Source organism: Tachypleus tridentatus, chromosome 13 (genome assembly GCF_004210375.1).
Source record: "Tachypleus tridentatus isolate NWPU-2018 chromosome 13, ASM421037v1, whole genome shotgun sequence".
Classification (NCBI taxonomy): domain Eukaryota; kingdom Metazoa; phylum Arthropoda; class Merostomata; order Xiphosura; family Limulidae; genus Tachypleus; species Tachypleus tridentatus.
Genome location: NC_134837.1, coordinates 256,758,722 through 256,772,929, shown reverse-complemented (window position 1 = coordinate 256,772,929; position 14,208 = coordinate 256,758,722). Strand labels below are relative to the sequence as shown.

Here is a 14,208-nt window from a genome sequence, read left to right as displayed (position 1 = left end):
AACAAGGAACACGAATAGAAACAGGGTCAATTAAAGATGGAAGATGTACAATGAGAGAAGCATAAACAATTTGGAAAACATTTAAATACAGAATGTGCAAAGAGAATAAAACGAACAAAAGTAATAACAAATATATCTTACAAACTAAAATAAATAAAAGTAATAACAAATATATCTTACTAACTAAAATAAACAAAAGTAAGAAAAATATATCTTACTAACTAAAATAAATAAAAGTAATAAAAATATATCTTACTAACTAAAATAAACAAAAGTAATAACAATTATATCTTACAAACTAAAATAAATAAAAGTAATCAAAAAACAAAAGTAATAACTTGTTATGACTTTTGTTTGTCTCAGATAGTAAGGTGTATTTTTTATTACTTTTGTTAGTAAGATATATTTTTATTACTTTTGTTTACTTTAGTTAGTAAAGTATATTTTTCTTACTTTGTTTATTTTAGTTTGTAAATATATTTTATTACTTTATTTATTTTAGTTTGTAAGATATATTTGTTATTACTTTTGTTTATTTCAGTTAGTAAGATATATTTTTCTTACTTTTGTTTATTTCAGTTGGTAAGATATATTTTTCTTACTTTTGTTTATTTTAGTTAGTAAGATATATTTCTTATTACTTTTATTTATTTTAATTAGTAAGATATATTTTTCTTACTTTTCTTTACTTTAGTTTGTAAGATATATTTGTTATTATTTTTTTATCTTAGATAGTAAGGTGTATTTTTTATTACTTTTGTTAGTAAGATATATTTTATTACTTAAATATATTAAAGTAAACAAAGTAATAAAAATATATCTTACTAACTAAAATAAATAAAAGTAATAAGAAATATATCCTACTAACTAAAATAAAAAAAGTAAGAAAAATATATCTTACTAACTGAAATAAACAAAAGTAATAACAAATATATCTTACAAACTAAAATAAATAAAAGTAATAAAAATATATTTTACAAACTAAAATAAACAAAAGTAAGAAAAATATACCTTACAAACTAAAGTAAACAAAAGTAATAAAAATATATCTTACTAACAAAAGTAATAAAAATACACCTTACACTCTAGGATAAACAAAAGTAATAACAAATATATCTTACAAATTAAAGTAAACAAAAGTTATAAAAATACACCTTACTATCTAAGACAAACAAAAATAATAACAAATATATCTTACAAACTAAAGTAAATAAAAGTAATAACAAATATATCTTACCAACTAAAGTAATAAAAATACACCTTACTATCTAAGATAAACAAAAGTAATAACAAATATATCTTACTAACTAAAATAAACAAAAGTAAGAAAAATACATCTTACTAACTAAATTAAAAACACAAGTAATAAAAATATATCTTACTAACTAAATTAAAAACACAAGTAATAAAAATATATCTTACTAACTAAATTAAAAACACAAATAATAAAAATATATCTTACTAACTAACATAAATAAAAGAAAAATATACCTTACTAACTAAAATAAATAAAAGTAAGAAAAATATACCTTACTAACTAAAATAAACAAAAGTAATAACAAATTGAAAAATGCAGTTAATATTTTGAAACAAAACCGAAAAACAAGGAAAGTAATGACATTAACCTGATCAAACCATCCATTTGTCAGTTTAAGTTTCTGACATTGATTTGTGAAAACTACATTTCAACTGTACATGGCCCAGCATGGCTAGGTGGTTATAGCGATCAACTCGTATTCAGCGTCACGACAAACATACTCGCCGTTTTAGCCGTGGAGGAGTTATAAAGTGACACTCAATCCCACTAGGGTTGGCAATGGGTAGTGATGATTAGCTGCCTTCTCTCTAATGTTACACTGCTAAATTAGGGGCGGCTATCACAATAAATCTTGAGTAGCTTTACGCGAAATTCAAAATAAACAAACAACTATACATTAAAGTTTTCCACAATTTAATTCGTTAACCAAACGTATAAATTTTATAGTTGCTACCTAAAAGTAAGTACATTTTACTTTAGCAATCCAGAAAGGTTTCTATTGTGAACTAAAATTAAATAACACTATCTGTACGTGTTTTGACACAGAATGGTTAAATATATTTTCCCTGCAAGCGAATTGTTTGTTTCTCAAATATTATGAGAACATCACAAAACGTGTTAATTTTTGAAGTGGTACAATAAATTAAAAACAAAAGAAAAATACATTTGTAGAATTCTTGTAAAACGCCAACAATTCTTTCTTGCAAAAAACAACAACAAACAAACTGAAGAAAATAGAAGAACACTAATGTCAAACGAAAATGAATCCTCATTCGTCCTGATTTTTGCGTGAAATCTACGTCTTTCAGTTTCAAAACTGTGCATTGTGGTTTTTTTTTTCTTTTATGTATTGCGCTATGATGTTTTGTGAAAAATCTGTTCGTGATGGAGAAAAATGGACATCATTTTTGGATTCAGTGTACGGAAATTACTGTAGAACATGTAAACATTTCAAGGCAATGAAACCACCACAGGTCTGAGTAATTAGATTTAGGAGACTGTATAGGTTACTAAGTAAGACAATGAAACAGGATTGAAATAGAAATCGATATTTCATGAATGGGAACAGTGTGTCTATAGATCCTGCTAACATTCGAAGAAGTATTAGATGCTAAATTGACCCAAACCTACAAATAAGACAAATAAAAAAAAAAGACCAAAGCTTTCTTGGAATTACGTCGTATTATATTATAGATATTTTGTGGTAAAAATTGTATTAACATTAACCAAAGAGGGCTGTAAACTCTAGACAGTTATTCCGTTCCTAAAAATGTTCGTTGGCGCTCTAAAATTTAGTTTATTTGAGGAGAGAAGCCCCACGTACCGTGGATATAGAAGCCAGTGAAGGCAGAGTAATGATATATTAAGTGTAAAACAACGTGGAGTTTGTTTTAGCATGTAAGAGCTATATTTTCATTTCTATGAAGCACATATGCTATCGAATAAAATAAAACAACAAAAAACTACTCAGATTAATAGCATTTACTCAGCCTTTTAAACCATTATTTTTTATGACTATGAATTCAACTTTGTGGTAGATCACAAACTGTTAAATTGTTTATGATCTTTAAAGAACTAGAATGAACAATCTCTCATTGTATTACAATGTTGGAAAATTGTAACTGTAGAATAACGACCAGCCGGAAATGTAGACAGGCTTTCTTCTTAGCAAAAGAGCTTGTAGGGTGTCCGGACCTTGAGTATAATGATAGCCTGAAACCTAAAGTCTTGGCCATGATGAAAAACCTGATGACAAATAAAGATTTCATATATGATTGGATATCAAATGTGACAAAAATTTATAAGAACATCTAAATGATCTGGACTTAACTTTGATACTTTGTCACGATAGAGGGAGCACACTATTTCTTAATGATGCCGAAGCGTCTATAACGCTAATGAAATTAAGCGTTTTGTATGTATAAATAAGACAATAATATATATATTACATTTTGTAGACTATTAAGTTAATGAGTTTAGTAGTTCAGTATCCGTTAGTGACGTATACACTTAGAGCTACTGTATCTGTTTTCCTACGATCCAATCAGCCGGTGTGTTTGTTATCAATCCAGCCAGTAACAGAACATGTTACAACACTGGTTTCAAAGGTAAATAAACTTTAATTTTTTCAAGATGATAACACAATCATAACTCGAGATTGAAAGTTTGCTAAAAATACAAAACAGTTTTAAAGAAGTCAAGAACAAAGAGACACAATATACAAAGGCGAAAGAGAAGGGTTTTTAAAATAGATAGACACAACATGAAAAATTGAGAACAGAAATAAATCTGACTGAAAAAAATGTTAGCAAAGTAATTGAAGATATACAGAGGAAGTACAGAAATACATCTCCAAAATACAGAATGGCTGTAATGATAAAATTGACGACGTACGAAAACAAAAATAAATGAGGTGGAAAACAATGCCAATGAGAGTGTAAAACATTTGGGAAATGAATTAGTAAATGCAAGGATTAATTGTGCTACACTTTTTTTTTTCTACATTTTCCAAGAATTCCAAACTAAAACCATTTACTTTATTGTATGGAATTGGAGAAAGTATTTGATATACACTTGTTACCACGACTGCTATGACATATGTGATTGATGGACCTTCCTGGAAACTTAGCTGAAAATGCCATCATCAAATTCTATTCCACAATTTACTGGCTAGTTCAACAACGTTGCCCGATTGAGGAACAAAAGGAAAGGTAACATGAGAGGTTTATTAGGTTCTATTTGAGATAATTTCCGAGTGAACATGTGAAATAATGAATAATATATTCATGCTGCTGCCCATGTTTATAACAACATTAAGCAAACTTCCATATGAGATGATTTGCAGCAGACATATCCAACAGATACAATACAGAAAAAAAAAGTAATTCCTACTATAACAAAACATTTAATGATACAGAAAGAAGGTATTGTACAACTTGAGAAGATCTATTAAGTGTTGTTCGAGCCTTAAGTAAACTTGATTATTATCGATGTGTAAAAAGGTTTATTCTCTATATAGATCATGTGGCATGAAAGTGGCTGTTAAATTTTTACAGTTGGAAAGGTCAGATGAAGCCAGTATAACTTTAACATCCTGCCTTATCTTGGACAGAACCGTGAAAATGTTGGCACATTTTCCCACAACCATGTATTAATGAAGGGCATAAACTTTGTGAAAATATGAAGGCATAAGGTAGTAAAGTAAACCAACATAAAGTACAACAGCATATAGCCAAGATGAGGCACTCACAAATAATGATGGACTAAAGTTGTTCAAAACTTAACAGGCAAAAGATACAAGCTTGATACCAATTACACAATGGATCAAGAACAGTACAAAAAACTCATTGCATACAGATTCTCTATAGATCACTTTCAAAAATTTATTGAAGAAGTAAGAGATTCACAATGCCTACAAGAGGGCTTGTTATATTAGGAATAGGAAGATGTCAGAAGACAAAAACAGGTACCACAGTTGCTACTTCCACAGCCTACATTTCAAAGCACTCCATAAATTCCTCAACCTTCCAATAGCTGGATACTCAGGTGTTAAAAAAGTAATAGAATACTGCTATTCAGTTGGGTACTGGGGATATGTAAAAATGGGTGTAACTCATGAGTATGATGGGAGAAATGGTCTACAAAAGAAAAGAATGAGCAAGTACAACAGAATTTTGTTTGAGCATCATTTGAAAGAGTTGGTATCAAGGTGCATGGTCCTCTGTTACAGAGTAACAGTGGGAATAAATAAGTGATAGTTGTGACAGGTTATATGACCAAATATCAAGAAACTTGTGTTGTTCTGAACCACGAAGCTAAAACTTTAACAAAGAAACTCATCAAAAAATTTATTTCTAGGTTTCAAGTGTCTGTAGAACTTTAATCAAATCAGGGATGGAACTTTGAATCAGCCTTGTTTCAGAAATGTCAGATGCTTGGAATAAAAGTAAGTCCAGGACAACATCCTTTTGTGCATCTTGCACAGAATATAAAGATAATAAGGAAGGAAAATCATACGTGGGTTTATCTAGAAGAAGATTTAAGTTAACTAATTACAAATTAAGCATCACTATGATGACATTGGAGATACAACTGAATTTCACTGAAGTGATATGATATAGCTAAACAATCTTTATGGCAAGAGAGGTCAAACTTCCGTGTCAAGCAGATGTTGAGAAGAACTGAATAGAATCAATGATGTTGTTTATAGAATTCAGAAGGGCAGATATTTCAAGACAAAGGTTACCCACCAAATAAATACAGAACATAGCTCACATGATATGATCAGTGAGGTACTACAGTTTCATGTATTACGAACTTTATCAACATAACTAGGTAAATGAGATAATTTGGTCTGGTTTGTTTTGAATTTCTAGCAAAGCTACATGAGGGCTATCTGTGTTAACTGTCCCTAATTTTGCAGTGCAAGACTAGAGGGAAGGCAGTTAGTCATCAACAACTCTTGGGCTACTCTTTTACCAACAAATAGTGGGATTGACCATCACATTATAATGCTCCCATGGTTGAAAGGGTGAGCATGTTTGGTGTGATGGGGATAGAAACCCATGACCCTTGGATTATGAGTTGAGTGCCTTATCTGCCTGGCCATGCTGGACCAAATGAGATAATATCTGGGTTTTTACTTGTACACCAATATGAAACATTCTTGAAGCTGTTTTCAAGTTTACAATGAACTATAGCACCTTAGTTGGAAGAAAATACAATTTTATGTTAGCTAAAAGTCATAGTGTTACTAAGCAAAAACAACAGTGTTGGCCAGTTGGGGCATGATAGCTATGGTTTAAAACTGAAAAACCAAACGTTACAACCACTCACATGCATAGGGCAAAAAAAGATGTTTTAATGAGTATGATAAGCTGGCATATCATGGGTTTTGCACCTTCTAGGTAACATAGAATTATTTCAAATTATTGATTATTTGATATCCACATTGTCATGGCAGTAATACAAGATTCAGACTTGCTAACGTTACCTTATTTATAGTTGTCACACCCTTTATTCTCTAGTAGGTGACGTTTCTCCTGCTCACAAGGATGTTTCAGTATTGTATATAGAAAGTGGGTTGAATGAGACTGACAGCCAAACAGTGCAATCAGGAAACACAGGTCACAAGGTAATGTCATACACTGGATAAAGAAAGCAAGTTTACATTATTGACTTCAGCACACTTTGTTCAGGTCTACTTTAGTGATGTCGAGAAAACCCACTTGTAGAGAAATATATATGCAAAAACAACTCGTTTGGGTTGAGAAAATATTTTACATAGAAGAGCGAACAAAGGACTCAACTTTGCAATAGCACCTAGGTACATTCCAACCATAGAAATCAAAACATGTTTAGAAGATCTAGCCAGGAGACTTGTGATACTTTCTACAGAAAACAAAACAAAGAAACAACCAAAAACAACCAACAGAAAGAAGACAACTTAGATAATTTTATTGACATCCAACAACCAAACTTCCCAGGTAAAATTACAAATTTATTTTTTCCAGAAACACCTAAAACAACATCTTAAACGATTTTTCAAAGAATTTTTCAAAGAATTAATTCTCACAAAACAGAAAACTAAAAAACAACCTTACAAAAAGAGACATTAATTCCATTAAAAACCTAAAACAAGACAAAAACATAAAAATTCTAAAAGCAGATAAAGGTAATGCTACAGTCATAATGAACACAAATGAATACATCCAAAAAATGAAGAACATCCTATCAGACACGAACAAATTTAAATCAATACACACAAATCCAACAAAGACACACGAGACACAACTGAACAAATTACAACTACAGATGAAAAAAGCCAACACAATTTCACAAACACTTTATTCCTACCTACGTAAAACTGACTCATGCACACCACAAATATACGGCATCCCCAAACCTCATAAACCAGATTGTCCATTACGACCAATAATGTCCACATATGAATCGTTTAATTACAATCTTGGTAAATACATAGCATGGGTATTCTCCAAATATGTAACATCAGCCAGCTCATTCATCAAAGCTCTTTTAATTTCAAGTCTAATCTAAATCAACTTAATCATAAAGCCTTAATGGCCAGTTTCGATATTATATCCCTATTTACAGAAGTTCCAACCACTGAAGCCTGCAAGATAGCCTTAGAACTCTATATCCTAGACCCTAACCCAACTACAGACATTCCCAGTAACCAATTAGCAACCCTCATAGAATTCACCACGATAAAGACAATCTTCATATTCAACAACCAAAACTATATACAAACAAATGGCCTAAGCATGGGCAACCCAGTATTACTAGTTCTAGCCAATATTTTTATGACACAAGTTGAAACACAAGCAATTAACACAGCATTACATCCACCACTATACTGGTACAGATATGTAGATGATACTGTTGCAGGATTCAAATCTACAGAACACATTCTTAATTTTTTCAATGACATTAACTCTATACATCCCAACATTAACTTTACATGTGAACAGGAAGAAAGCAATCAAATATCATTTCTTAACCTCAAAATTACAAGAACCGACACACAATTCAAAACAGAAATTACCGAAAAATCACCCATACTGGACTATACATTCCTTGGGACTCAGCACATGAAACAAAGCAAAAACTCAACATACTAAGAAACCAAATAAACACAGCCATAAAACTATGCTCACCAGATAAAATTAATGATGAATTAGACAAAATAAAACAATACTTCATCAAGATCAATAAGTTTCCTCCACAAACCGTAGAAAACATTATACGCACACACCTAGACAGAAAGCAAAATCAACCAACAAAAGTAAATATATCTCACGAATCAAAAAATCACGAAACCATATACTGCTGCATACCATATATTCCTGACATCAGCAGACAAATAACCAACATTTGGCAAAAACTAGTAACAAAATATGACATTCCAGTTAATACCAAATGTATTCAAAAACCAGGAACAAAACTGAGGTCTATACTATGTAAAAACTACACTGACAAACACCACACCAACATTATTTATAAAATACAATGTGATAACTGCCACGACTTCTATACTGGAGAAACAAGTAGAAAAATGGAAACCAGATTCAAAGAACATAAAAAGTCACCTTCACACGTTTTTGAACATTGCAAGTCAAATAAACACAACATAACCATTGAAAACATTCAAATACTAAATAAAGAAACAAACATAAACAAACACAAAATTAAAGAAGCCTTACTTATACAACTTAAACCCAAAATAAACCAATACAAAGGAACACCTTTATACCTATATTAATGTAATAAAATAAAATTATATATTCAAACATCTAACACCGCCCTCTACGTTCCGACACTCAGTTGCACAACTCCTTTCAAACATGTGGTCAGCTTCCGGTCAGTTACCTCTTTCTTTGTGAACCTGACGATGACCGAAGAAGGTCAAAACATTGTTTGCTCTTCTGTGTAAAATATTTTCTCAACCCAAACGAGCCGTTTTTGCATATATATTTCAAGTCTACTTTGTTTTTGTCATTACTAATTTGGCAGAGATTCACCTTAAGAAATGGAAAGCTAACATGCTATTTATTGTTCTAGTCAAGGCACATGTCTACTTGTTTATGGAGGTATCCACACTGTTTATTTAGATGTGCCCAATCTGTTTATTTATAATGTAATTTATGATTCAGTCAAATTATCAAATACTGAACATCTCCTTGTTTCTCCTTGTTACTGTTTACCTGTCTGGTACTTTTTGGAAAATTAATTTTATTCAAAAATACTATAACAGTTTACCATTGTATGAAATCAAAGATTTAAGATACACAGTACAGAAATTTGGCCACTTTTCATTTGTTTCATCCATACAGTTTACTCATTATGATAAAATATAAAATAAAAATTAATTATTACTTCATTTACATGTTAAATACTGCCATCGTTCCAATATATTAAAACTTTACAATACACTTCAAATGGTTTTTACATATAAGATTATATTAAGCATCTAAACCCATTAATAGGTAATCAAAATGAAAGTTTTTGACTATATGTGGTGAAACATTTTAGACAGTATTTTCTGAATTGCTTAATAAGAAATGCAAAAAAAATAATTAGAAAACAACTAATGAAACTGTCTAACCAATACATTCTCTGTACACAACAGAATTCCTGTGAAATTTCACCAAAACAGTAATTTCTAGAAACCAATTTCCATCTGCACTGTCCAAGTGAAAAGATTTAATGAATATTTGTATATTGGATTTGGTTGTCTGGAGTAGAAAAGAAATAACCGACACAGCATCGTAGTTGGAAAATCTAGGTGGCAAAACCATCTTAGAATAAAATGAGGGTTAGGAACCATTTTAAATTATGATATGAGACATCTGGATACTAATGAATCATAATGGGATAAATCACTAACAACCTTTTAATGGTGAGACTTGTGGGCTTGCATGTAGCTAAATTAATTTAATTTTAAAGCAGTATAGTCTAATAACATTTGATGGAAAAGAACCTTATGTTTTTTGATCTTGTGTAACACTTTAAAAGTTTGGGGGGCCAGAATCATAAATTTTAATATAAAACAACATACATACAGAGAGACACCAAAGAAAACAACAGTGTTTTCAATTTCAAATTTATAAAGTTCAATAACCCTTATGATAAATTCAGAAAAAAAAATTAATTTCCAAAACTATAAAAACATAATAATAAAAAATAAACTTTTTTTTGGCTCAATTCTCAAATGATTTTTCTTGATTATTCTTATAGAACTACTTATTAAAAAAATATTGAGAATCTGCCATAATTGTGAAATTTAGATTATTTTACTCCAGTATAAAAGTGAAGAATACAATACATTTGATAACCTGTACCATGCCACAAACTTTTATTCCACGAATGGATTTTACACTACACAGAATATAATGTATGGGTAGAGTACAAGTAGCCCATTTACTGCTTAAATAACACACAGAATCTATCAAAAATTGGCTCATAGTACTCACATACATACAGACAAGTAACTTTTCATCACACCAGCTAAGTTAGATGTTTATATAAGACTACAAAGAAAACATTTTAACTCAATTGCTACAAAATGCTTGGTCTGCAGAAATGATAATTCTACTCAAATAAGCTCTTTCTGAATTAAAACCTACAATAAATGTGGAAATATTCAGAATATTTGATTCAATGCTAGGGTAAGAAAAGAAAGGAACTTTTGTGATTTATGTAAAAACCTAATTCGTAAAGCAGTTTCCAATTTCAAGTTGACTGCTGTTATAGATTAATCAGGTTTTACAATATTGAAAAATTCCTCACATTTCATTTCGGGTATTGAACACAAAGTTACACAGTGGCTATCTGTGCTAGTTACCCTTATTTAAAAAAAAAAAAAAACTAGATGGAAGTCAGTAACACACATCTCCAGCTCTTGGGCTACTCTAACTGAAGAGTGGGATTTGAAAGTCGTTCTTTTAATATACACAAGGACCCAAAGTGTATAGAGTGATTTTTGTTTAGAACCAGGATATGAACCCTCCAATTTACAATCAGGGATACTGTCCACTAGCATGATTTTACAGGAAACTGATACAGACAATATTAATCTTGAAAAATATTTGGGGAATTACATACTTTAACAACAGGACCTTCTCAAATTCTGGAATGTTCTTTTCAGATAGTACAAGATTTTTACTAACAGCCAAAACCCCATAACTTTTTTTTGCACTTAATTTACAGGAAAGTAGCAAATGACATTGTTAATGCTAAGTGCCACTACGACAACTCAAGTCAGATGATTTAGGTGATATTGCAAGTACTAAATGATTTAGTAAATTATAATTTTATTTCAAAAAAATTCCTCAAGTTTTTTGATGTTGTAACTGAGTAAATCAGTTGTTCTATTTAATCAACTTAAGAAACAAAGTAAAATACATATCAAGATTTTTATAATTGTTTATCCACACAGTTTCTTTAGCCTGAAAACAAACATAAAAACATACTGTACAAAACTGCATGACTAGTTAATATTACAAACTAAAATGCAGATTTGGTATGGTTGTTGTTAAGTAACTAGCTACAGAATGGATTATCTTGGCTTTACCTACCAAACGTATCAAAACCAGATTTGTACTGTTGTAAGCCTGTAGACTTATTGCTGAGCCAGTGGGCAGTTAATAAGGTTTTAACTTCTCTTGCACACTGTAAACAAACCTGTATTTAGTATTTAAAGTAATACACATGACAAAATGTGCTTCAACTAAACCTTCTCTTCCTGTCCAAATGAGATTTTCTTCTCCATTAAAATATTTTTGAGAAAAGAAAAGCACTTCTAATTATTCCAATATTTAATTCACTTTCAGATGACACTGTGAAAAGCTACACATACGTTTTTTGTATCTTTCACATAAGTACAAGATAAAATTGTAACAAATATTCAAACTATACATGAATGTAAAAGCTTAAAATTTTTTAACTATAAAAAGACTATTTCTTACTTTTTAGAGAGTTCAGTGTTTCATACTCCATTGTGGGTATGCACAGTTCTTACATACTAACCTGATAAGATAATAAATCTACTTAAGGATTTACACTGGTAGCAGTACCTTGTTTAGGTACTAACATCACCATTTTAAACAATCATTTAAGCTTTAGATATAATTAAAACAGTCTAAATTTCTACATAAAATTACATCATAATTGTGAGTTAAACAGAAAGTATTTTTTTTTTTTTTGCAATTAATTATTCATTATTAGTTGGATTTTTATGAGTATTTGATAGGTTAATGACCAAATGATTGTATCTACTCAAGAGGATCATGACTAATCAATCAATAAAAGTTAATAAAATTTAAAATACACATTATACATTTTAAATACTCTTTAGAAGATATAATTATATAACTACTTGAAGAAAGTATTGATTTTTTAGGAGAATTTCCTAATGGAAATAACGAAAAAATGCATGAACATCTTAACATTACAAGTAATGACACCAACAACTGCATGTCCATTTCATTAATTAATCAATACAACTTTTGAAATCATAATAATATTAATATTATAATTTGTTTCATGACTTAGAGAAACTGGAGATTTGAAATATTTTAAATTTTAAAAAATGCTCTCATCAAAAGAACTTATCTTAAAACCATTTATCAAAGTGTTTCTGAATGTATGATTAATCAACACTGAATATAATCAAAATATCATATTTTTATTTTAGGAACATAATAACAGGTAGAATATTATAGCTTAAAAACATTAATGTACATTTGTTTCTTTTTTGACAAATAACTATTGTCAAAAAATTATGTAATTAATTAAATATGAATTAATTTTTAAATTTTGAGTTGGTTTTAAGTATTTATATAAGAAAAACTAAGTCACCCTCCATAAAATTAATCTCACCAATTCTTTTATCATTATATTACTATATTAAGATAAAAGATTCATATTTACCAAATAAATGTAGGATAAAAAGTTATTTTGTTTTATAAGTTTCTTTAGAATAAGCAAAAATGCTTTACTGCATGTTACAGTATCACATTAAAAAAGGTTCAACAAACAATTAAATGTACAATATAATCAATATATTAAATCAAAAATCAATTTAAAAGCATGAAATAGAAAAAATCTTTAGAGTCATTAACTCGTATTTTTCAGTTAATTACATAATCTTGAAATGCGAACAAAATACAGAAATGCCAGTCACTAACATCTCTCATCACAAGTTAATAATAAGGCCTTATAATAATAGTGGAATATTTTTGACAGACGAAAATATTATTCATATGAAAAATAACACACACACACATACAAATCCATTCACTTTGACACTGGCAAGCATTATTTGTGTTGACTGTTTAGGTTTTTTCTATTGCATATTTTACAAGAAAAGGAAGGAAAAAAAATTTATATACATATGAAACCACTGGCGACTTTTGCGACCTTTCTTAAAAATCACAGATGCATAAAACAAATATTGAAGCTTAAGACTGGAGAAGAAAAAATATATAATATTAAGTAACTACTGGAATGTGGCAGAGGAAGCAGGAGATCCTGGAGTGCTTCTGCCGCTACTTTGATTACGTTTGATGTACAAATTCAATAGTTTCATCTGAAAATGTAAAACAATGATTAAATTTTAACATATCTGAATATAGTAATCTGGTTCTGCAAAAAAAAGGGGTATTTTTAACTGAACCAAAATTTACAAAATATATGTATCAGTAAAAATTACATTCAGGCACATTACAAATAGCAGCAATAAGTTGTAAAATATGGATCACAAGTATGTTTAACTCTTTCAGAATGGGCTCATAACCATTTGGTAAGCGTACCTTCAAGAAGTTTTACAGTACCAGTACAAATTACAGGGCTTTTGTATGAAAAATATCACTTTTTTTTCTAATTAAGTTTAAGTTGTTTCTCTTTGAGTAACGGGTTACTTATGCCTTTTTTTCTTTTCATATACTGACTATCTATATGCCAAATAATTTTGATTTTAAAATTAAAAATACGTTTATGCATTGGAAACTTTTTATGTTTCACACACACAATCTTTATAACATCCAGATAGTTATCAAACCTTTTTTTTAGAAAAAAATTTATATTTTATCTATTATTTTTACAATCATATCTCTGTATTGGTTTTGTCAATTTGACCACTCCTTTAATTA

General features: G+C 29.6%; 1 protein-coding gene across 6 annotated transcripts in view; it reads right to left on the bottom strand.

Annotated features, from left to right (window-relative positions):
• Positions 1-3,119: 3,119 nt before the first annotated feature.
• LOC143240158 (CLIP-associating protein 1-B-like) overlaps positions 3,120-14,208 on the bottom strand; it is a 145,198-nt gene continuing 134,109 nt past the window's right edge. For 5 of the 6 annotated variants that reach the window (XM_076482129.1, XM_076482131.1, XM_076482130.1 and 2 more), the window contains one exon: positions 10,912-13,646. In XM_076482129.1, the coding sequence (XP_076338244.1) occupies positions 13,557-13,646 (90 nt within the window). In that variant the 3' untranslated portion in view covers positions 10,912-13,556. Of the gene's footprint in view, positions 3,284-6,530; positions 6,685-10,911; positions 13,647-14,208 lie in introns of those variants that run through there. The other variant, XR_013021596.1, reaches the window with a different exon arrangement.